The sequence below is a fragment of the Candida pseudojiufengensis genome, assembly GCF_024610245.1.
Source record: "Candida pseudojiufengensis strain CBS 10847 chromosome Unknown scaffold17, whole genome shotgun sequence".
NCBI classification, from domain to species: Eukaryota; Fungi; Ascomycota; class Pichiomycetes; order Serinales; family Debaryomycetaceae; genus Lodderomyces; species Lodderomyces pseudojiufengensis.
In genome coordinates, this window is record NW_026261533.1 from 65,743 (window position 1) to 90,053 (window position 24,311).

General features: G+C 25.4%; 9 protein-coding genes across 9 annotated transcripts; 2 read left to right on the forward strand and 7 right to left on the reverse strand. All coding sequences in view use genetic code 12, as the record gives it.

Annotated features, from left to right (window-relative positions):
• Positions 1-143: 143 nt before the first annotated feature.
• KGF55_004008 (poly(A)-specific ribonuclease) lies at positions 144-3,614 on the reverse strand (the record flags this gene model as incomplete). Its single annotated transcript, XM_051758866.1, has 1 exon — positions 144-3,614. One exon carries the CDS (start codon positions 3,612-3,614, stop codon positions 144-146), a length of 3,471 nt encoding a protein of 1,156 aa, XP_051613235.1.
• A 3,593-nt stretch (positions 3,615-7,207) lies between these two features.
• Positions 7,208-7,750, forward strand: KGF55_004009 (uncharacterized protein; the record flags this gene model as incomplete). The annotated part of the gene is made up of 1 exon (XM_051758867.1): positions 7,208-7,750. One exon carries the CDS (start codon positions 7,208-7,210, stop codon positions 7,748-7,750), a length of 543 nt encoding a protein of 180 aa, XP_051613236.1.
• A 486-nt stretch (positions 7,751-8,236) lies between these two features.
• On the reverse strand, positions 8,237-9,151 carry KGF55_004010 (uncharacterized protein; the record flags this gene model as incomplete). Its single annotated transcript, XM_051758868.1, has 1 exon — positions 8,237-9,151. The coding sequence occupies one exon, from the start codon at positions 9,149-9,151 to the stop codon at positions 8,237-8,239; it is 915 nt and encodes a 304-aa protein (XP_051613237.1).
• A 455-nt stretch (positions 9,152-9,606) lies between these two features.
• Positions 9,607-11,427, reverse strand: ERO1 (ER oxidoreductin; the record flags this gene model as incomplete). Its single annotated transcript, XM_051758869.1, has 1 exon — positions 9,607-11,427. The coding sequence occupies one exon, from the start codon at positions 11,425-11,427 to the stop codon at positions 9,607-9,609; it is 1,821 nt and encodes a 606-aa protein (XP_051613238.1).
• An 839-nt stretch (positions 11,428-12,266) lies between these two features.
• Positions 12,267-13,940, reverse strand: DBP3 (RNA-dependent ATPase; the record flags this gene model as incomplete). The annotated part of the gene is made up of 1 exon (XM_051758870.1): positions 12,267-13,940. One exon carries the CDS (start codon positions 13,938-13,940, stop codon positions 12,267-12,269), a length of 1,674 nt encoding a protein of 557 aa, XP_051613239.1.
• Positions 13,941-14,236: 296 nt separating this feature from the next.
• SFU1 (Sfu1p) lies at positions 14,237-15,790 on the reverse strand (the record flags this gene model as incomplete). Its single annotated transcript, XM_051758871.1, has 1 exon — positions 14,237-15,790. The coding sequence occupies one exon, from the start codon at positions 15,788-15,790 to the stop codon at positions 14,237-14,239; it is 1,554 nt and encodes a 517-aa protein (XP_051613240.1).
• Positions 15,791-18,986: 3,196 nt separating this feature from the next.
• On the forward strand, positions 18,987-22,085 carry SWE1 (tyrosine protein kinase; the record flags this gene model as incomplete). Its single annotated transcript, XM_051758872.1, has 1 exon — positions 18,987-22,085. The coding sequence occupies one exon, from the start codon at positions 18,987-18,989 to the stop codon at positions 22,083-22,085; it is 3,099 nt and encodes a 1,032-aa protein (XP_051613241.1).
• Positions 22,086-22,243: 158 nt separating this feature from the next.
• Positions 22,244-23,122, reverse strand: CSI2 (Csi2p; the record flags this gene model as incomplete). Its single annotated transcript, XM_051758873.1, has 1 exon — positions 22,244-23,122. One exon carries the CDS (start codon positions 23,120-23,122, stop codon positions 22,244-22,246), a length of 879 nt encoding a protein of 292 aa, XP_051613242.1.
• Positions 23,123-23,611: 489 nt separating this feature from the next.
• Positions 23,612-23,818, reverse strand: ATP19 (F1F0 ATP synthase subunit k; the record flags this gene model as incomplete). The annotated part of the gene is made up of 1 exon (XM_051758874.1): positions 23,612-23,818. The coding sequence occupies one exon, from the start codon at positions 23,816-23,818 to the stop codon at positions 23,612-23,614; it is 207 nt and encodes a 68-aa protein (XP_051613243.1).
• Between the last annotated feature and the right edge of the window lie 493 nt (positions 23,819-24,311).

Here is a 24,311-nt window from a genome sequence, read left to right on the forward strand (position 1 = left end):
ATTAGTTTATTGGTTTGCATCAATTTTTAAATATATAAAAGTAATTTTAATTAAGTACGATATTCAAGAGTATTTTCTAATCTCAACTACATGAAGATTGTTTTTTTTATTTTCATTTATTAATTATTATAATACAAAATTGTCTATGTAGGTACTTTATACCTTAATTTATTACCTTCAAAATAAATATGATTAATCATATTTTCAAAATTTCCTTGATTATTTAATTCAATATATTTTTTATATAATAATAAAGCAGTTTTAGCATCTTCAATAGAATCATGATTTTTTAATTGAACTTTATATCCTAAAACAATATAAGATAAAAATTTTAAACTTAATTGTCTTTTAAAATTTGATTTATAATAAAATTCTGATGTATCTTTTATTTGATTTGTTGGAACTTGTAAATTTATAATTCTAAAATCATTATAAAGACCATGACCAACAAATATAACTCCTAAATTTAGTAAGAGCCATAATTTTCTATAAGCTGTTTGTAAAGTAACTAAATTTTTGGTGGATTTGTTTAAATTTAAATCATTTGATTCAATACCACTAAAATTTGTTAAATAATCATAAATTGGTGAAGTATGAGCTATATAATCATCTATAAATGCTTCACCAAATAATGTGGAAGGTAAATTTAAATCACCTCTTAATACTGAAACTCTTGCTAATGATAATTCTTTTGGTTTTATTAATTTTTTATATCCAGTATATGAAATTTCAATTTGTTCTGGTTTTAAAGTAACAAATTCTGCATCTATTGCAACTAATGTACCAGGTTCTGGAGCTTCTTGTCTTGTAAGGAGCTTATATTCCTTTTTATAATTTTCTTTTATTGTTCCAATAAAATGATCTCTATATAATATTGAACTATTTCCTTTAAATTTTTGTGTATTAAAATTAAAATATTCAAATTTTTGTATTGATGTTTGTTCTTGATATATTATAATTACTGGTTTTTTCCATGAATAAGTTAAATTAAAAACCTCCTTTGTATCTATTGGTATAACTAAGTAATCATTAAAAAAATACCATGAATTATTAATTTTTATAAATGATACTAAATTATTTGATTCTATTCTTGATGTATCAGTTTGATGACTTATTTCACATACATAACCTAATAATTCATATTTTTTATAATTACTATTATTTGTTGATGGTGGTGGATTTAATTTATAAGTATATCCATTATTTATAGTCTTTATTGCATAAAATTCTGGTACTAACCATTGTTTTAAATTATTTATAATTTTAAATTCTTCATTTGTTAAATTTACATTTATCACTAATACAGGAGGTAATTTAGTTATACTTGTTTTAAATTCTAAAGTATGAGGATAATTATCTTTATGTTTATGACATGGTACTGTTCTAAATTGATTTGATGAATAATCAAGATATGTTAAAATATTTAAATTTTTTTTAATATTTGCTATATTTGTTGGTTGTTGTTGATGATTTGGATTCATTAATATACTCATTTTATTTAACATATTATTTGGTGGAGTAATTAATTCTAATGAAAACATTGTGCCACCATGTTTTGTATGAAAATCACATGATGGTAAATTTCCTTTAGTTTCAATTTGATAAAAAAATTCAGTTATTGTAAAAGTTGTATCAAATTGTTTTTTAAAATCTTGATCTAATTTTAATAAAAGATAATGATTAAATGAAATTATTAATTCTCTTACTTCTTGAGAATTTAAATTCATTAATTCATTAAAATTTAAAAGATGTCTTGCATTTTTATCATGATTTAAAACTTGACTAAAATTTGATGTTTTAACATTTTTGGATTTTGCTTTATACATCATATCAAATAAATAAGCTAATTCATTTAAAATTGATGAACCCTCGGGGTTATTTTCAATTGTATTCAAATCATTTGGTAACCATTCTTTATTTAATGATTGAACAACTTTATTATAAAAAATTGATTGAAATCTATATAATTGTAATAATGAATTTATATAAGAATTATCACTATGATTTTCCAAACCACAATAATTTTCAGTTTTATTATAATAAGCAAAATCAAAATCTTTTACACCAAATTTTGAATATTGAATTTGTAATCTTGAATAAAAATTGGGGATTTTAGAATCTTTTGATGTTTCAAATATATCATCTGATAAACTTTTCTTTCTATGATTATTATCATCTGATCGTTCGCTAAGAAATTGAGGGATTTGAGTATCTTTAGTATGAGCTATAGAATAATATGGAGTTTCAAGATTTCCAGGTCCATATTTTAATTCATCATATTTTAAAAATTTTCCAGGATTTTGTTCACTTTTTAATAATAATTCATCATCAATTTTATTTGGTAATTTTGCAGTTTCTTTTATAAATTTTAAATCTGTTGGCCAGTTTGATAGTAATAATTCTTTATAATATGGCATACCGACTGAACTTAATGGAGTGATATTATCATCAATATCAATATATGCATTTTCACCAGATGCAACAGTACCATTAATAATATCTGGTTTTTCTATATTTGTTGGAAAACTTACAAAATTTTTATTTAATGATCCTGAATTTGTAATTGACCATAAATGTAAATTAGAATATCCATCATTAAACATAAAAAAATCACCATTTTCACTTATATTTAAATCATTTAATTTTGCAGTTTTCATTGAAGATGATAATTGAGGTTGATTTAAAGATAAATCAGCTTGATATAAATGAACATTTGTTTGATCAAATATATCAATAAAATGTATTTGACCATGTTGAGAAGCTGCAATTATAATATTTGTTAATTTTGGATGAAATCTAATTGATGATGCACCTGCTGCAAATGGTACTGGAGCCATTGCTCTCATTGTTCTTATATCAAAAATATTAACTAATGGATCAACTAAATATTCTGGTGTTTGATTATAATGATATCTTTTAGGTCTTATTGAATAACCACAAGTTGCAATATAATTTCCTCTAACATCTAAACCTGTAATTAATCCATTATGAGCTGAAAATGTTTTCAAACTTGAATTTGAATTTGGGTCAAATAATTCTAATGATCCATTACCATTTGCTAAAGTTAAAAATCTTGGTGTTGAATTTAGTAGAGTGATTTTACCTTGATGATCTAATTTATCTAATGTAGTTGGTTTATTTAAATCAATTTTTAATAATGATGAATCATTTCCCAAAACTATATCATTAGTTGAATTACAATTAAATGTCATTGCATTTAAATTCTTAAAATTATCTCCTCCTTCGGTAAAAGACTCCGCATTAAATGCTTGTTTTGTTAATCCTCTTCTATTATTAAAAGTCAATTGATCTTCCAGTAACGATAATATTCCATCTTTTTGAGATAATATTTGTAAAATTTTTTGATTTTGAATATTTGTTTGAAATTTAGTATAAGGAAATAATTGAAAATGAAAAGGTGAATTTTGTTGACCTATAGTAACTGATCTTGTATAACCTTGAGAATCTCCACACCATATTAAATTTTGAGTAGTATCAAATTTTAAAGAAGTTATATTAATTGATTGATATTCATCAATTATACCATTTGAATTTGTATTTAATTTATTATTATTTATTAATGGTATTCTAGCTACCTCACTCCATCCATCCATAACTTTTATTTTCTTGGTGTAGTTGGAATGATTTGAATTTTTAAATATTATAGATTCGGTATGTATATGTTAAGTTTAAATTTCATGAGTTTATATGAATTATTTGTGTATTTATGTGTGGCTATTGATTGATTGATTTGGTTGTAAAAATTAAACTTTTTTTCTTTTCGGTTTTGTTTATCTATTCTAAGATTAAAAAAAAGATTCGACATATCACTTAGTGATGATATATTTCACATCAACTTCTTTCATCATAGACAAGTACCATAACGAAAAATAGACGTATTGACAATTAATGGTAACTGGACTACAAGCATAGGTTCAAAATATATCGGTACATTCAATCCATTAATACGTCAGCCATTTATGCAAATTTCAAATTAAGTTTAGTTGATGTTGTGGACTTTTCAGTGTCAAATTTACCATGAGAGAATTATTGGTTTGTTCAATTCAAGGTATTTATTCGTTTGACTATCACTGTTTAAAATTAGAATCAAAAGAATCAAATATGGTTCACCAAATCAATCTGATATTTTTTGTCCAAAATTTTGGAGAGACTTTCTTCCTATGAGAATTGGTTCAAAGAAGCTGATATCAAAATTTAGAGGTCTATTTTGCTTGTATTAACAAACCTCCACCACAATTTTTTTATGTGTTTCTACATCTATTCGTTTTTTTTGATTTTTTGTATTTTCGTTTTGATGATTGAAGTGTTATAAAATATGTACTGCTTTAATCATTAAAACGGAAACAAAAAATCAAATTAAAAGAAAAGATGATGATACCCATAAAATTTCAGAAATTTTTATTATCAAAAAAACAAAGCATGAATCATCAAGGTTCCCTCCAGTTCAATGTGAGAGAATATACAGATATAAGAGGTACTCAGAATAACGAATTCTAAGTACCTTTTTATCTGTATATTATTGCCAAGGGAACCTTGGACATGATCAAATCAAATTAATTACAACATGCAAAACAACCCTGCTGGTTCCTAATTCACTTGACATCTTCAAACTTGTTAATGAAGGGTTGTGTACATTAAAAACCTAAGAGAGGGAAAGTTTTTATACCAGTAACGTTGCTGATAAAACTATTTTAAAGAATAATTGCTATCAAAACAAATTTTCGTCATTGGTACCACATGATTATGACATTATTAAATGATTATAGATCTTGAGTTTAAAAAACTCTTCAATAGGAACCACGATTATTCAATAATAATATCATAATTATAGGGTACCAATAGTATTAATAACGTGTTGATTTATCGATATAAAAGACAAATAATATTATCAACATTTCAAATGATCAAATAATCAAATTTATATTTTGGACCATATTCAATTGATAAAAGTCTGATTCTGAATCGTTTTGAAACAATTATTTTATTGATATGGAAACTTACTGGATTCATATGCATCTTAATTATGGAAATGGGCTAATCTAACCAAATTGTTATTGACTTTGAATTAGGACCAAAATATAAATTTGATTTCTCAATCTTTTGAAATGTTGGATTTTATAAAATTGATTAATAATTCCGTATGAATTAATAACTTTATCTCTAAATTAGGTTCATATAAACTAGCAAATCTGAGCTCGTTGAAGAAATTATTATTTACGAATTGTAGTTGCTTATGGATTATAAGTGTAATTCAATTTGGAACATTGTAAATACCAACGGGTAATATTTCACGAATATTTCAATCCAACGTACTCAGATTTACCAATTTAAATACAGTGTGCTATTTTGTAATACTGCTCTTTATGATATAAAATCGTAAAAATTGATGAGTGGATGTTATTTAATTTAACCTGTTAAATACGTACCAGTCACTTTCAGATTTGACAATACTCAAGCAGTTGAAGACCTACTTATCTGAAGATTTCATTTTTATAAAGCTAATTTTTAATTCTTAACCCTTGATCATTCACAAAACCTGAAAACTAGTATTCCAACTAACATTTTTACAAGATACATGAAAAAGAACTGCTCGCAATTACTGAAACTTTAACAAAGTTAGGATTCTAATGTGATTAAAATGAGCTACAACAATAAATCTATCCATAACGCTTATAATATAAACATATCCAATGTGCTCTAAAAATTCTCCGATAAGATTCTTTGAAATTAAGTGACCATTTAGTATGTGCTATTAGTAATGAGATGAAGTAGACCAACATTTGAGTGCATGTCTAGTAAGTTTCAAAGTATGACATAATATTGCAATGCCAAATAAATCTTTGAATTGAATTAAAACACGATTGTGATTTATAATCTTTATTCATAAGGTTTTTCTATATTTGGTTGAAAATTGCAAAGAAAATATGAGCATTTTATATGAGCCTTATTACTCCTTAAGGAGTAAAAAAAATGTTGAACCTTGTTAAAGTTTTAATAAGAATAGCAAACAGATCTTTACTCATGTAGATTGTAATTATGTTGGTTGAAAATGTTATTAAAATTAAGGAATGAAAAGATTCAGAATTTATTATATAAACTGAAACATTTGTTCATTGCTATTTGATTTACCTTATTTGGTGAATTATTTATTCTATTTAGTTGATTGTTGATTGTTATTGCTATTCTATCGAAAGTGTTAATAAATTCGACGAAAAAATGAGTGATTGATTTGTTCAAATACGAGAATACTTAATTTTAAATAATGATACATAATGTATGTATTGAGTCTTTTTTTGACTCAACCTAACAACAACAAACATATTACAGTATTTCGTGGGGTAGAGAATAATAGCATATTGCCTTCTCAACAAACTAACACAACATATTACCAGTCTCGAGTTCCAAGAAGGAAACTTTGAGTGAAACTAAATGAGTAACAACGTGTCTATAATCAATAAACGCGATTATATAGTACAATCTGCTAAGATTCAATGGTCATAGATGTATAATATACAAATGACATAATATTTAATTCGGTTGTTTACATATATATATTGTTCTTTCGTAAAACACGGGTTTGGTCACTTTTATTTGGGTCATTCTGTTTAGATTAATTAAAGTATAAACAAACCGAATTTAAACATGTGCTAATCAATAGTTTAATCCTGTATATAATAATAATTATTATAGTTTCTTCTTATCTAATCTATTTACTATGACACACACAGTTATAGTAGTTAACTATTAAGAATATATAAATATAATGGAATTCCAACTATCAACAAATTTACATTTTACAACTTATATTCTATCCATACAAGCTTAAAACAACACTCAATTTCAATCTAGTTATTTCTCATTTTATTTCAAACTTACTTTTAATTTCAACCATTTATTAATCATTAAATTGTTTTAATAAACTACTTTTCAAAAGTTATCTTTATTATTATTATTATTATTTACAAATTCCGTAAATTCCCATCAAGATTTATAAGATCTAAATTTACCACAATTTTACAACAGACATATCTTAATTCAACATTTTTTTTAATTTTTGCTATTCATTCAACAATTACAACCTTCATAGACTACATACATTACAATTGGACTCATTAAATTGATTTCAATTCATCAAATAGACTAAAAAAGACAATTACACACTAAATATAGAACCTTTAAATTAGTTATGTTTAAAACTTCTTCCTATTCATCATATTTAATTCCAACATGGTTTAAAAAACCACAAACTAAACAAACAACATCAATTGATCCATCAACTATACCAAAATCTTTTAATATATCAAATGATGATAATAAATTAATTAATATATTAATGAAAGAACATCATCAAAATATTGAAGATAAAGAAGGAGGAGAAGGAGAACAAGAAGAAGAATTTATTGATATTCAAACTAAACAATTAAGTTATGCAGAAGTAGCATTATTAGGACAAAATAAAAAACAACAAACTACCAATAGTATTGGAGGAAATTATAAATTTAAATCAAAACCATCAAAAGGTAAAATATTAAATAATCAATATAATGTTTTGACCAGAACCAAAGATGGTGATAAAGATTTAGAACATTTAGAAGATTCAACTAATTTTGAACCTTTTAAAAATGATGATGAATATTTAAGATCTTTAAATTATAAGAACAAGCAATATAAATCAATTAAAGATAAAAAATTAAAATCAAAAAATTATAAACAAAAGTTATCTAAATAACTTAGACTTAAGAACGCAACTGTTAGAGTAAATTGATAGATTTATTGGTTATTTTATCTACATACTAATCCATTTGCTAGACTTTATCATAAAAAAATTTTATAATTAATTAATAAACATAAAAGCTTTAATTTGAATCATTGACAAAGTTTGATTAGGTTTGATTTTGTAAGATCCTGTTCGAATTAGCGGTTTCCAACTTGGTCTTTAACTTTCTTATCTTATTTATCTTATCTATTTATTTTGTTGTTTCTTATCTTTCTCTCGTGTTAATTCTCGGTTCTAAATTATAATTTTGATTTACGAAATTTTTGTACCTCAATTTTACCCCACAAATTAGTTAGGGGGTAATAGAATACAATCAAAAGTTATTAAAAAGGACAAGCAAGAAGAAATAAAAATTTCAACTACATCTTCTTACATTAATTTTATGTATCTTTTATTTCTATGAATGAATTGCATTTCCATTCTACCTATCATCAAATATTAAATATCAATAATATTTAAATTATAATTTTTATAACTTTTTTTCCTACCACAATCTAATAATTTAAAATTTGTAATACATGAAATAATTGGTCTTTTTTGGTTCTGACCAAGGTTTTTATTGACTTCATTCACTTTATCTTTTATATGATTTATTCTGTCATGGAAGTGATGATGTTGTTTAAACATTTTAATTTTTTGAAACAGTTTTAAAAATTTTAATTTAATTCTACCATCACCACCAAAACGAATTCCAAAAATTTTATTACTTAATCTCAGTAAAGTACCAAATTCTAAACTATATAATTCAATAATATCAAAATTTATAACTTCACTTCTAATCCAAATTTGTCCAATTAATCCATCAGGTACATTACAAGTATATAAATTTCTCCATGTAATAGATTGAGTTAATTCCCAAGATTGTATAATCAGTTCATAATAAAATATAACATTTAATCCCAAAGATAAATCTACCGTGTTTATAAATTGTGTAATTATTGTTGATTGAATATCTATTGATCCTCCATCTCCATATTGATTATTTAAACATTGAGTTATTGGGAAATTTATTGGTTTTGTGGTGGGTGTTGATGATTTTAACAATAACCATTTATTTTTAAATAAGGGGGTGGTTGCACTGGATAATTTTGTTGAATGAATTATAATTTTATTATTCGGTAATTTAAATATTTTATTAATATTTGTAAAATTTGAGATTGATAGTTCATGTAATGAATTTATTCTAGTTATTATTAATTTTGATAATTGTTGTTGATAAAATGAAGTATTGGAATCATTTTCAGACTGATTGTTGTTATTTGAATCATAGGAATTATTGTAATTCAATGAATATGCCAATACATTTGGAAATATATTTATCAATAGTAGAATATAAATAAAACATCTGTACATGTAATTATACGTGACAACCTTATCAATTTCATAGTTGATTGATTTAGACGGCTATGACAATTATGTTCATTTAGGCTTAATGCAATTATGTCAAATGATACAATTTAATGATAGGTGTTTGGTCTATTGAGTTGAAATGATTTACCGGAATTGTAATAAATTATTTGCCTTACATACCAAATTTAAAAAAAACTAAATATTGTTAGATCTGAAACCACAAATTGATCTACACAACTTTATCCACAACGAGATCTTGGGGGAGCAAAAACAAAGTCAATGATTCAACAATTTTAAATATGTTTAAAAATGTGCTATATATATAAATATCTATAAATTAAACTCAAGAAAGTAAAAAATAATTAAAAAAATTGTAACGTAATATATGATCCTTAATGTACAGTAATGTAGTTAATGTCTTGATTGATTAGTTAAAGTACTTTGATTGTCTACTTTTTTTATTCATTAATTAATCTACTATAATTTTCAGCTTCAATATCAATAGGACTTTTATATTCATAAACTTGAGGTTTACCAATAAATTCATTCCACCAATTATTTAATTGATATAAAGAAATTTTAACCATCAATAGAGGAAAATTTTTATAACTTGTTAAAACAAATTTTAAAGCTTCCCAAACTTCATTAAATGCTAATTGAAATTCTTGTTTAAATGTTCTATCTTTTGGATGAATTTTATAAAGTTCTTTTATTGTTGGTTTTTTTAATTGATTGTTGTTATTGTGGGAAGATGATTTTGAATTTGATTGAGTTGATGATTTTTTAAGTTGTTTTGATGATGATGATAATGAAGATGAAGATGATGATGATAAACTATTAACAAATGGGAAATTAAATCCTTGATTTGTTTTAAATTTATTTTCATTATCAAAATCTCCTGGTTGAACAATTCCTAATTCAACATCTTTTAAATGTTTCATATACATTTTTTTAAAATTATTTATTGATTCAATTGATTTTGATAATCTATCTAATGTATTAATTAATGCAACAATTTCAATTCTTTTAAATTTTAAATTTTGATTTTGGTGATTATCATTTTCAAATAAAATCTTTAAAGCTGTTCCATAACCAATAATTTGAATTTTCCCCCACATTCTACATCTATCACATCCAACACAATCCATTATTGCTGAAATATTTTTAAATCTTGATCTAAATTCATTTTTTAAATTTGGATCATTTTCAAATAATTTACTTGTATTAAATAATGTATTTGATTGTAAAGCTGGTATTATATCTTCAATTAATAATTCATCATAAATTTCAATATCATCTTCTTTCTTGGTGGTGGTGTTATTATTATTTTCTAATAAATGATGTTTTTCAGATGGTGTTATATCATCATAACCTGATTGTATAAATTGTTTTATTGGTAATATTTCATTTAATTTAACTACAGCTTCAGAAACTAAAGCATAATTAAAATAAATATTTGATAATCTATCATTAAATAATCCAACTCTTTGCATAAAAATTTTTAAATTTGGATAAAATTCTCCTGTATCAATATTTAAATATTCATTTGATAAATGTACTGCAATTGAAGCATGCATTCCACTAACTAATCTATAAAATAAATTTTTTTCAATACATTTTTCTTTTGGTTCATTTGGTTTCATTGACATTGGATTTGTATTGGGGAAACAATTTTCAGAATAAATAGCTTTCCAAACATCTAAACTTTGATTCCCACCATATCCTGTAAATCTTTCTGGATTATTTAATAAATTTACATAAACACAATTATGATCATCATCAATATGTGAATAATCTAAATCTTCACAAGTTTCAGGTACTTCTGTTTCAATAGAATTTTCTTCAGTCAATGATGATGAAGTTATAATTTTACCTAATTTTGAAGGTTTTAAATTTTCATTTGTTATATTATCCCATTCAAAATCTTCTAAAATTTCAACAGCACAATTTTCAGTTGCGCAAAAATGTTGAGCATTCCAAAATTTACATTGTTTATCTAAATTTAATTTAAAATATTTAAAATATGAAGTTTTAACTAAATTTGATAAATATGGTCTTATTTCATTGTTTAAGTTATCAATATATGAAAATGTAGTGTTACAAGTTGGAGTTATAATTTGTGAACAAAAATCTAGTGAATCAAATGCACTAAATTTTGCTTTTGGTAAAATATGTGGATGTTGTGGTTGTTGTTGTTGATGTGGTAAAGATGAATCAAATGCTATTATGAAAGTGATTATAAAATTGATTAGTAGTAGTATTAAATGTATTATTTGCATTTTGATTGTGTATGATTATGTGATGTTATTATGATGCTATGCTATTGAAAAATTTGAATAAAGTCTATGATTATAAATGTACAGTGATTTATTAAGTTGATTGATTGATTGATTGAGTGTATCTATTATTAAGTTGAACCCTTTTGGTTGTAACGTTGTATGAATTGATTGTAAAAAACTAGATAAGATAAAGGTAGTAGTAGTAAGTAGCTGATAAATATTTTTCACTCACTTTATTTATCTAGGTAGAATCTTAAGATTGTTTATTTCTTTTTTCGACCCGTTTTATTTTCTAAGGCGATCGGTTTTTACTTAATCTGTACTACGTTTATGCAATCTATTTAGTGTATCTATAGGTATTGAACACGATTAAACTGTATCTTCATGGTCTCAACTAAGTTTATATCTGTGGTGAATTACTCAAGTAGAACTATACCAGTCAAGTCTATAATTAATGGTTTATACAATTGTACTTAGACTAACTATTCTATTCTTAATTATATGAACACGTCAGAATATGTCAAACAAAAATAAAAAAAAAGAAATGCAAGCATAAATCCTGTATATAGGATAACGGATATCATTTGATTTACTTATTAGTAAGAGTACAGTGTAAGCAGTTTACATCAAACCATATATTGTCTGACTTTCTACTGGTTTTTCGCCATCGGTTGAATAAAAATTTACTCTGAACCGCAATACAAACTTCCGCCTGTATTGGACACGTCATTACTTTACTCATGAAAAGAGAAACTTCATTACGTTTTAATAAAGATCTGAAACATTTCATTTTTCAAATTTCATCTAGACTATAACTAAAGCTACTTCCTCTATTAATTCTAATCAAATTTAATCTTTTTAGCAGTTTTACTCATATCAACATCTTTATAAAAAGCACCATAAACAGAATGAGTTTTCTTTTTAGTATGACCACCAAATTTTAATAATTCTTCAGGAACTTTTTGATTTGCACCTCTTAAAATATTACATAAAGCACCACTTAAATGTTTTTCATCTTCTGTAAAAAAAGTATGTGCAATACCTGATTGACCAGCTCTACCAGTTCTACCAATTCTATGAACATAATCTTCTATAGTTAATGGAAAAGTTAAATTTATAACATATTTTACATTGGGAATATCTAAACCTCTTGCTGCAACATCTGTTGCTAATAATAAATTACATGAACCAGATTTAAATGAATCTAATGCTTGAGTTCTTTGTTGTTGTGATAAATCTCCATGAATTGCTGCAACTTTAAAATTATTTCTTTTTAATAAGGATTCAATTCTTGATGCTTCTTTTTTATATAATGCAAATACTAAAATTTTATTTTCAACTTTGGAACCTTGATATTTATGAAGTAAATTTATTAATTTTTTTTCTTTTTGAAATTTATCATCTAATACTTCAACAATTTGAGTTATTCTCTTGTTGGCACTTAATTCATCACGATCTCCAATTGTTATTTTTATTGGGTTGATCATAAAATTATTAGCTAAATCTCTAACTTCTTTTGGCCAAGTTGCTGTAAACATTAAAGTTTGTCTATTTTTTGAATTTGTTGATCCAATAATTTTTTTTATATCTTCTTCAAATCCCTTTTCTAACATTCTATCAGCTTCATCTAAAACCAAATAATTTATCTTGCTTAAATTTATTAATCCATCATTAATTAAATCAACTAATCTTCCTGGAGTTGCAATTACTACATTAACTCCCTTTTTAATTTTCTGAATTTGTTCATCTTTTGATACTCCTCCATATATTGCAATACATGATATTGAAGTTCCATCAGTTAATTCTTTTAAATTATCATAAATTTGTAAAGCTAATTCTCTTGTTGGTGATATACATAATACACTAAGATCTTTCTTTTGATTATTTGATGTAATTATATTATTTATTGCTGGAACTCCAAATGCCATTGTTTTTCCAGATCCTGTTTCTGCTACTCCTATAACATCTTTACCATCAATTAAATATGGCCATGAAACTGATTGAATTGGTGTTGGTTTTGAAAATTTATTTAATTTTTTTAAAATTTCATTATTTAAATTTATTTGATTAAATGAAATTATTGGTCTATAATTTAAATTTTGAGGATCTTCTATTGTTACTTCATTTGTAGATAAAAATTCATCTATTTTTGATTGTGATAAATTTGTCAATTCTGATGATTGAATATAATTTGAATTTGTTGAAGTATTATTGGAGTTAGTTGATTCTTCTTTTTCTTCTACTTCATTCACTTCTTCTTCTTCTTTTGGTTCTACTTTTGATGATTTATCTTTCTTTTCTTTTTTCTCTTTCTTACTGCTTTTATCGTTCTTTTCTTTCTTCTCTTTCTTCTCTTTTTTCTTTTCTTGTTTCTCTAGTTTATCAGATGATTTATCTTTCTTATTTTCTAATTTAGCTTGTTTCTTAGCTTCTTTTTTAGCTAATTTTAATTTTTTTTTCTCTGATAATTCAGTATCATCTGTGGATTTTCTTTTCTTATCTGATGATCCCATCGTATGGTTAAGGTTTATATGGTGGTTAGGTAGTTGGAAAGGGTTTGTTGAAGCTATGAGATTTGAAGAATCGAAAATAATTATTTTTCAATATTTTGGAATTTGTGTTTTATCTCATCTTAACTATTTTATAATTACACAAAGGCAATGTTAGAGGGTAAGACATTTGAACATTCAGTTGACAAGTAGTTAGAGAAAAAGTAGACTACAATGACTAAGGAATGTCACTTTAATTCAGTTAACTACTTTGAGATAATATCTTACATTGTAGAAATCAAATGGAACTAAATACATGTTTAATTATTTAATAATCCACCAATAGTTAAAGCTTTCTTTTGATTATAATTACCATTCCCATTATTTTTAGCTAAAGAAGGTTTTAATTTTAGTAAATTATTCTCACTATCATCTTCTTCTTCTTCTTCCTTTTTATCTATTGAAGAATTTCTTAAATTTGAATTAAATGAATTTTCAACTTTATAACTTGAAGTAAAATCAATAGCCATTGGTTTTGGTTTTAAAACTCTCTTATTTAGTGGTGTACAATTTGTACAACATCCTGATCCTATTGCTTCTCCTTTTTCATTTGTTTTTATTGGTGGTAATGTATTTGGATCAATTGCAATATCAGGAATTTTAATTGATGGTGGTGTTTCTTGTCGTTGTTGGGGAATTTGATGAGTTAGTTGTTGTTGTTGTGATTGATTGAAAGATGTTCCAAAATTTATTGGAGGTGGTGGACCAGGCATAGGACCAGGACCATTCGGTAATCTTCCACTTCCATTATATCTAGGATATAAAGATGGAGGTATGATTGCAGAATGTTGAGAATGTTGTGGAAATTGTAAAGGAGGAGGTGTTGTAGAATTTTGGTTGGGATTATGATCGTTGGTTGTTCTGTGGAAAGGTAGTGAGTAAGGTAAGTTTCTATTATAATTTGTTGGTATTGGTAGATAATTTGAATTTGAAGATGTGATTGGTGGATATTGTTGTTGTGTAGGATATGGAGGTTGTGAAGTTAGTTGATTTAAAGATTGATTTGATTCATTCGTTTTTACTTTTGGTGATTTGGTTTCATCATTTGGTCTTGATCCATCTTTATTTTCATGATTTGATGATCCATTTCTTTTTCTTCTTTTTATAGTGGCTCTTTTCATTTTTATTGGTCTATGAGATCCATGTAATCTATAAAATAATCCACAAGCATTACATATGGTGTTTCCAGCATCATCTCTTCTCCATAAAGGTGTTATAGTGGTATCACAGTTAAAACATGCAATAGCTAATGAATTTTCATCTTCTTTTTTATTACTGTCTTGAATTGGTGAACTTCTTTTCAAATTATGATCTGATGACTGTTGTTGATTTTGTAAATATTGATTTGTTATTTCTGTTGCATAAATTTGATTTTCAGATTTTGGTGATTTCTCTAATGATTTTTTTGCTACTATTCTATTATTAAAAGCAGGACATCCTTTACAAGCTGCTGAACCTCCTGTTCCATTACATCTTCCATCTCCTTTACATGATCCTTCTTCAATTTTAGCAACTGTTATAGTATTTGGAGGTCGTTTTAAATTAACTGGACGATGAGTATTATTTGATCTTAAATATAATCCACAAGCATTACATATTAAAGTTCCATCAGGGGCTCTTCTCCATAATGGAGTTTTAGTAGTTCCACAATTTGAACATTGTTGACCATCATCAACACTTATAGTATGAATTTTAGGAGCTATTATTGATGAGTTGGTGGTGTTTGAACCTTCTGGTTCACTTTCCATTGTTGGAGTTAAAGGTTTTGGTGATAGACCCGTTTGTATTCGATTATTATTTAGTATATTATTCATTGACATTATTGATTGTGAGTTTATATCATATATGTTTGCAAAACATGAATTATGTATTGAGTTTCTTTTAAAATAAGTAAAGTAATATTGGATTAGTAATTATGAAATAGTTTAACACCGATTTGAGCGTGGATGTGATTGCTGAAATGATATGTAGTTATTGTAGGGTAGTTCTAGGTTGTTGAATTAGTTGTAGATTGAAAAGAAGCTTTGAATGATTGAAAATATAGCTATCTCAGGTGAAATGTGGTTGTAAGTGAAATGGCAAAATCTCCGACTTTATGTAAGTTGTATTTCAAAATCTCAAGTAATTTGAAGTAAGTAATAAATATAGTAATAATAGTATTTGTAAATCTAAATTTCCTTGCCTAAATATAATGATGATCTCTAGTTGTATAAATAATTTAATTATATATAAATTGAAAAAAAAGAAAAGGAAAATATTTTGATGATTAACGTGTGTTATAAATTTCATAAAATGTGTATCAAATAATATTTAACTTCAAAATAAATTTTAGATCGTTAAAAAAATAACACAATAAAAAGTTTTAAGATATTCTAAAAATTTAAAATTTAGGCTAATTAAGTTAGATAATTAGAATAAAAAGAATAAATTGTAAGAATTGTAAGAAATGGTTAGTAGAGTTATCTGTCAAATCATAATCGTGGTTCAATTGTGTTTTTGAAAAATAAAAAGATCTTCATAAATTATATTGTAATAATAATTCTAAAACAATCATTAACACATCATACAACTAATAGAATTTTGAAAAATAAAACACAATAATACTACTTCAATTCATCTAATCGGATTTTTCGTCTAAGTTAAAAGTTTATTACAATCAAAGTATATTGAATCTGATTCTATTCAATTCTTTTAACTTTATAATTACGTCCTCCTAAGTAAATCTAACATACTTTTATTTGAAGCCTCTTATACTTAGTTTTTTAATATTTAGAGCTTAAAGTTTTAATTCTTCCATATTAAGTTAGTAATACGAATAAATAAAATAAATTTTAGTTTTGTGTTAACTTGTCAGATATATATCAGATCAATCATTAGCCAATCAGAGCACAAGAATTAATAATATATATTTCAAACTAAGGAATTTAATGTCTTATTATAATTTTAAGATGAAAATGATGACATTAAAATATGACATATTAGGTCAATTATGTAGGTTCTATTATGTAAATTTCCAGTACATTTACAATACTAAATTGAAATTCTTCAAATTCTGATCCAAGTAATGAAGGCCACTGAATTCATCGAAGTATGTATCATAGGTTGAAGATTCAAACCCGTGAGACTATAAAAGCAAACTTGTTTTGAGTATGCTAGCATAGAATAATTCATTCATCAATTATACAAATGATAATTCATAATCAATTTTGTTGAAGCTGATCAACACCATCATTTGTTTATCAGCCTTTTTCTACTACAGTCATTTTTTTTCAACAGTCCATGATTAATAGTTATTTCACCTTGTTTACATAAACAAGAATTAATACCTTTTTGTTTCCAATTTGGTGTTTGAATATACAATATACTTACATTTACCAAAATTTTCAAAACATGGAATCAACATTAGTAAAAGAGAGAATGACATAAAAGACATAACACGTACGTCATGATTGATAGTACAAGTTATAACCCATAAGTCAAAATTGGTAATACAATTTTTCATATTCATTATTTGCTTAATTTGAGGTTTATTATAATTATGTTATCCATGAACTATATTCTTTGAGACAATAAGGGCTTATTACACCAAGTGATCATATCAGTAATGATCATATCAGTAACAATGGGTTACAGAGTAACTTGATGTACTTAGCGCTTGTTTTTTCACGGAGTAAAGAGCGTGGATAGCATGATATATAGAATACCTACAAGGGAGTTGAACTATCATAATAAATCAAATGTAGGAAATTCGAGAAAATCTTGAGTGAAATGGAGCTTAGTGGTCTAACTTGGTTTAGAAAGTTCAAATCTACACACGAGAATTTAAAGTTCATAAATTTGGTTGATGGAAGTTTATTTAAAAACCAAAATATGGGCATAAAAAATAATTATTACTGCCCCTTGGAGTTAAGTTAAACGGGATGATATAACTATTGATCATGTAGTGGACACCAAATTTATGTGACGGATTAATCTTACATTCAGCTTAAAAAAATTTTATAATGAATGTAAACCACTTGCAAGGATGAACTATTATCTTCAGCAACAGCAGATGATGAACAATTTCATCATCTGTAATTGCTGAAGAATTTTACTATGTTGGATGTAATAACAGTAATATGATAATTGATATACTCGAAATGTGTGGATGCACAACCATTGGGAAAAAAATTTTAATGCACAAACAGAATTCGTGAATGAACTCAGCTCTTCAAATGTACGGTAATTTTAGTCATGACAGCAGTATTGGCGACCTTGAAAGATTAGACTTATACAATTAATATGGTACCTCAAGTATCTGCATATGTAATATGTCACTCAGTAAGTTTGCGATTTTTAAAAATCAGAAAAAAAACACGCGCTTTTTTTGTAATCTAAGTACAATAATACACAAAGTTATTTATTATATAACCCCTTAATAATTATAATAAAGGGTGTAAGTAGTGATTTGAGGATTAAGGAATGGATTAGGATCTCGTTTTTTCTTTTTTCAAGACAAGTTCTCAAGTTTGACTCTACTGAAATACTTTTGATACAGCTTTAGTACAGTAATGAAATGTGAGTGTGTATTTCTCTATATACTTTGTATAGTTAATAATAGAATATTAATTAGAGAGTAGAATAAATCTTATTTAAGACGCGAATTTATTGTTTATTATTTTTTATTCTATTATAGTAAAATATAAACAAAGGGAATTATTATTATACGTATAACAATACATATCATTATTTCTATTATTATCATCATATCAATCATTTTTCAAGATCTTTAACACCATCAGCATCACAATCACCACCATCATCATCAAGTTCAATACATTTTTGCAAAACTATTTGAAGAATAGTACTCTAATTAATAACACCTATTCAATTCATTCGATACACATATTATTTAACCCCACTTGAAAATATAATTTGAAATTTCCAACAAAATTCACATTCGTTGAGTAAAAACTAATCTTCTGCAATCAACTTATAACTTAATCATTACTCGAATCATATTCCTCAAATATGAAAAACCCCCGATCGATTAAAAAGGGTGGTAATAAAAGTGTTGAATCAAATTTACAAAATGAAGAGAAAACTCCTAATAAGCAACCAACTAATAATTATAATCAAATCAAACATCAACCAACTTTGATACCTCAAAACCATTCTCAACAACAACCTTATTTAAATCAATTGGATTATTTTACAAATAATCATTTTTCAACGTCATTTAATAGTTTAATATTAGATGATAATAATCCAGATTTAAATTCAATTCCTAGAAAAACAATAAATAAATCACCTCCGTTTAATGTAAAACATGATTATACAAATGATGGGATTGATACTTGTTTAGATGATGAAGAAGAGGAGGAAGAAGAAGAAGAAGAAGAGCATTTAAATGAAACTGATATGGATGATGAAATTGATAATTTTAGTGAAGATAATAATAATGAAGTTGAAAATTATCAAATTATAAATAAAATTGATTATACGCCGAGAATTGTCAGATCAGAGGGAGATAAGAGTGTTCAACATCATCTAAAACGACCATCATTAGATTATGAAACATCAAATTCAACTATAAAACTTAATAATTCACAAAATTCAATTAAAAGATCACTGAAATTCATTAATTTATCAATTGATTCTAGTTTGAAAACATTAGATGGTAAACAAGATGAAATTAATTTAAATCAAATCGAAAGTAAAATTATTGATAATTCATCACCAATTAATAGAAATCTACCGTCATTAGTTCATAATAATCAATTTAAACGACCTCATAAACTAGTTAGTCAATCACCTTCACCTTCACCTTCATCAAATAAAATACGACCTTTATCATCACCAAATCATCAATCAAATTTATATTCTCCATCAAAATTAAATAATAAAAATTTTCAAACTTTAAGAAATTCAAATACAACTTCACCAATACGAAATTCTGAAATTGATACTACTTTATTTAAATCTCATGTATTTGGGCAAGCTAACAAATTAAGAAAAACTTATAAATCTTTAAATCATACACCTCAATCTGTACAAAAAACTGTGATTCATAATGATTATTGTGATGTTGATAGTCCTTCTAAAAATCGAAAACTGCTGTCAAATTCAACTAGTTCATCTATTTTAATGTTTCATAATGATGCACTTTTCAATGATGGTAATGAAAAAGCTAGTTCCAATGTATCAATTCCAACTACTAATCCTACTACTTCATATTCAACAACTTTTGATGATAAAGAAAATAAAGCATCATATCAATTTGTAAAACCTTTACAAGCAGCATTCAATTCCAATGGTCTAATGAAAAAGAATTGTGCATTGATTAAAAATACAGAAAGAAAACTACCACCAGAAACTCCAATGAAAAGAAACCCATTGATGATTTTAAACACAAATCGACCACCAAATCATTATTATGAAGAAAATCCAGCAGCATTGTCAAGCCACCATATTGATCATCAATTCACTCAGAATTACATAAATGATCATGATACATCAATTGAATGTGGTAGAAATAATGCAACCATAATATATGATACCACAAATTCAAGTACATTACAAAATAATAGTTATTTCAAAATTATGCCATCACTGAATGAAAAAATAGATCCTACAATTCATCATCAAGATTTAGATATAATTTTTAATTCAGATTTTGAAATAGATGAAGAAGGAGGATTGATACCTGAAACTCCAACAAAACAACCTCAAGATCAACATCCAACTCCAAAATCTGTTAAATTAGAGAAACCAAATGTAAAATTAAATTTATTTCAACTTAATAAACTTAAAAAATTAAATGAAGGTCAACCATCTACACCAATTAATCATGTATTCAATTTAAAAGATGAATTTAATAATATAGATCAAATAGGAGATTTACAAACTTTAGATGAAAATGATTCTTTACATTTTCAAAATGATAATCATCAACAAACTTACCTTACCAAAATTGATGAACATTTAATTAATAAATTTGGTATGAAAAATTTAAAATATATTGGACAAGGAGAATTTAGTATTGCATTTGAATGTGTATTTAATGAAGAAAAATTTGCAATCAAGAGAACAAAGAAACCAATAATTGGAAAAATTGATAAAAAAACAATATTAAGAGAAATTGATGCCCTTAGAACTTTAACATCAATAAAAGAAAATGAAAATGAAAATTTACAAGAAGAAGAAGATGGTAAAGAAAATTTAGTATATTTTATAGAAGCATGGGATTTTAATAATTATTATTATATAATGACAGAATATTGTGAAAGTGGAACATTATTTGAATTTTTAGAAGAAAATAAAAATTATAAAATTGATGAATTTAGAATTTGGAAAATTTTAATTGATATTTTAAATGGTTTAAAATTCATTCATTCTCAAAAATATATTCATTTAGATTTAAAACCTCAAAATATTTTTATTACATTTGAAGGTAATTTAAAAATTGGAGATTTTGGTTTAGCAACAAAATTACCAATCCTTGAAAAAGATTTTGATTTAGAAGGTGATAGAAATTATATTGCTCCCGAATTAATTGATGATAAAATTTATACTCCATTTGCTGACATTTTTAGTTTAGGTTTAATAATATTAGAAATTGCTGCAAATGTTATATTACCAGATAATGGTACACCATGGAAAAAATTAAGAAGTGGAGATTTAAGTGATGCAGGACAATTATCAAGTGATAATATTTCAATGTTTTTACAACATAAACCTGAAACTTCAAGCTCTTCAAATACAAATTTTAGTTCTTCAATTACTTCAAATCATTCAATAAATTTAAATTTAATAAATCCAATACAAAATAAATTGAATAATGGAAATAATGATGAAATTGGTAATAAAATTCCAATAAAATTGGAAAATAATCAGACAAGTGTTATAGATCAGCAAGATCTTATACCAAATTGGGCTCCTACTTTTTTAGTAAATGGAGATTTAAAAGTATTAGATAGATTAGTAAATAAGATGTTAAAACCAAATCCATTTGATAGACCATCAGCAAAATCTATTTTGGAACTGAATGAATGTATTGAAATTGAAAATAGAAAAAAATGTGGTGCTACTATTTTTGAAGGAGAATTTGGAAGTTCACCTGATGAATGAATGAATGTAACTAGTAATTAGTTAATGATTTACGATGTATGATTATAAGTATAGAGAGAAATATTAAATAGAAATATAATTATGTGGTTTTTTCATTTTTAATAGAGGTAATACTTCTTGATTGAATTCTTAAATATTATTATGCATTAACTCTATATCTACTCTTTAAATAAAGCATCATTAGATAAAGGATCATGTTTTAATACTTGATTTCTCTTTTTAATTTTTCTTTCTAATGCAGCTTCAGCTCTTGATTTTGCTTGATTAGCAGATTTTTGTTTTAATTGAGCTCTTATAAAATTTGGTGAAACATATTCTTTATTTTCATAAATTTTAGGACCACCAAATGAACCTTCTAATATTGTAATTAAAGTTAAAACTAATCTTGGACCAATTTCAACTAAATTTAAATTATCTTCTATATTTATATTGTCGTTGTCGTCTTCATTTTCTTTAGTTTCTAAAGTTTCATTAATTTGATAATTTCTAATCCATATTTTCCCATCAACTATACTAAAAGTCATAACATGATCAATAAAAGGTTTTGATTTTCTTGAATTTGGTGGTACACCAAAACTTTGTAAAAAAATTTCTTTTAATAATTTAAAATGATCATTTGAATCAAATGATTTATCAAAACTTAATATAGGTCTTGAACCTTTTAAACAATTTCCAATAAAATTTAATTCATCTAATGTATGTAAATTTTGTATATGAAATTTTAAAGTTGGACCATTAGGAGGTTTTGAAATCCATAAATATAAATCTTGATGTTTTCTACATTCAAAATAAAAAATATTATTACAATTATATAATTCAGAAACTTCATTTAATTGATATAAATTTTTTTTTGTATCAAATTTTGGTTCTTTTCTTGAATGTGGTAATAATTGTAATAAATCATTTATTAAATGACGATGTCTATAAGTTATTCCTCTTGATGATATTACTAATAATCTTTGTTTGTTTATATGTTTGGTTTTATCCAGTTGATCTTTCGTAGATTTTGATTGTAATGCTTTATAAATGGCAGACATTGTGGTGTTATATTGTGATATAGTTTGGTGATTACATTGATAAACATGGATATTTTTTGTAAAAGTAACGATGAGTAGAAGTAAAAAATGTTACACAAAAATGGGAAGTATGTTTCAAGCTTATATGAGAGAGTTGAACAACAAGAATAGTGACCAAGTCGAATTATCTGAACATCGAACTCAGACCGAATAAAGGTTAAAAATACTTGAGAGCTAGAAATGTCCTTGTTAAACGTTCGAGATTTGTTTGAGATTAATTTGCCACAAAGGAACACCCAAGATGAGAAACTGTGGTAATGAAGATTCACTCAATTCCAATTCGAAATCATTTTACTTTTATTCTTTTATCTATTAATAATCAAAATGACAATAAAACGTTGTTGATGTATAAATTCAAGAATCCAAATGTTCATTCTAAATTAAAATCTCCAAATGAAAGTCAATTCTTTTCAAAATAAAATTACACTTAACTCATCCATGTGTCCTTCCTTAATGCTTTTCTTCAGTTTTATCATGTTTAGCTAACCATTCCTTAACAAATTTTTCTTCTTCTGGTGATGAAGCTTTAATTGGTGGATGTGCAGGTTTAGTAGCGAAAGGATTTGGTACAACTAATAAAGCAACCAAACTTAATGTAGCAATAGCTAATTGATGTGATGGCACTTGTCTTCCAAAGATTGTATAAGCTGCACCCATTTTTTACTTTAGTCTGTTTGTTTTTATCTCTAGTTTATTAAAGACCGATTGATATTTGGCTTGTTGATTAGCTCTGTAAATTTTTCAAAACATTTTTTTTTTTCGATCAATAGAATTATCGTATCGGCTCCAAATTTTGAAACACTCACGAGAAAATCATATAACTAACCATTTGTAAAGCAAATGCTGTGTTAAATAGGATATTCTGTGTCGAGCTCGTGTATTTATCCATGGTCTCATGCAGTTGAAGGTGTGTTATATCGGCAACTGGTCTATAAGAATATTTAATCATAGTGATAATACTATTGGTTAATAGAAAATTAATTTAGTGTCGTGTTTTTTATGAAAGTTTTGACAAGCTTCAAGTTCTAGTAATTCTCTTACATATTTTGTTATGATAAATTATAAAATTTGGCTGCAAAATTATTAAAAAAATTCAAATCTAATAGAGTTGGATTTACAATTTTTTTACAATTGATGGCGGAACTTCATT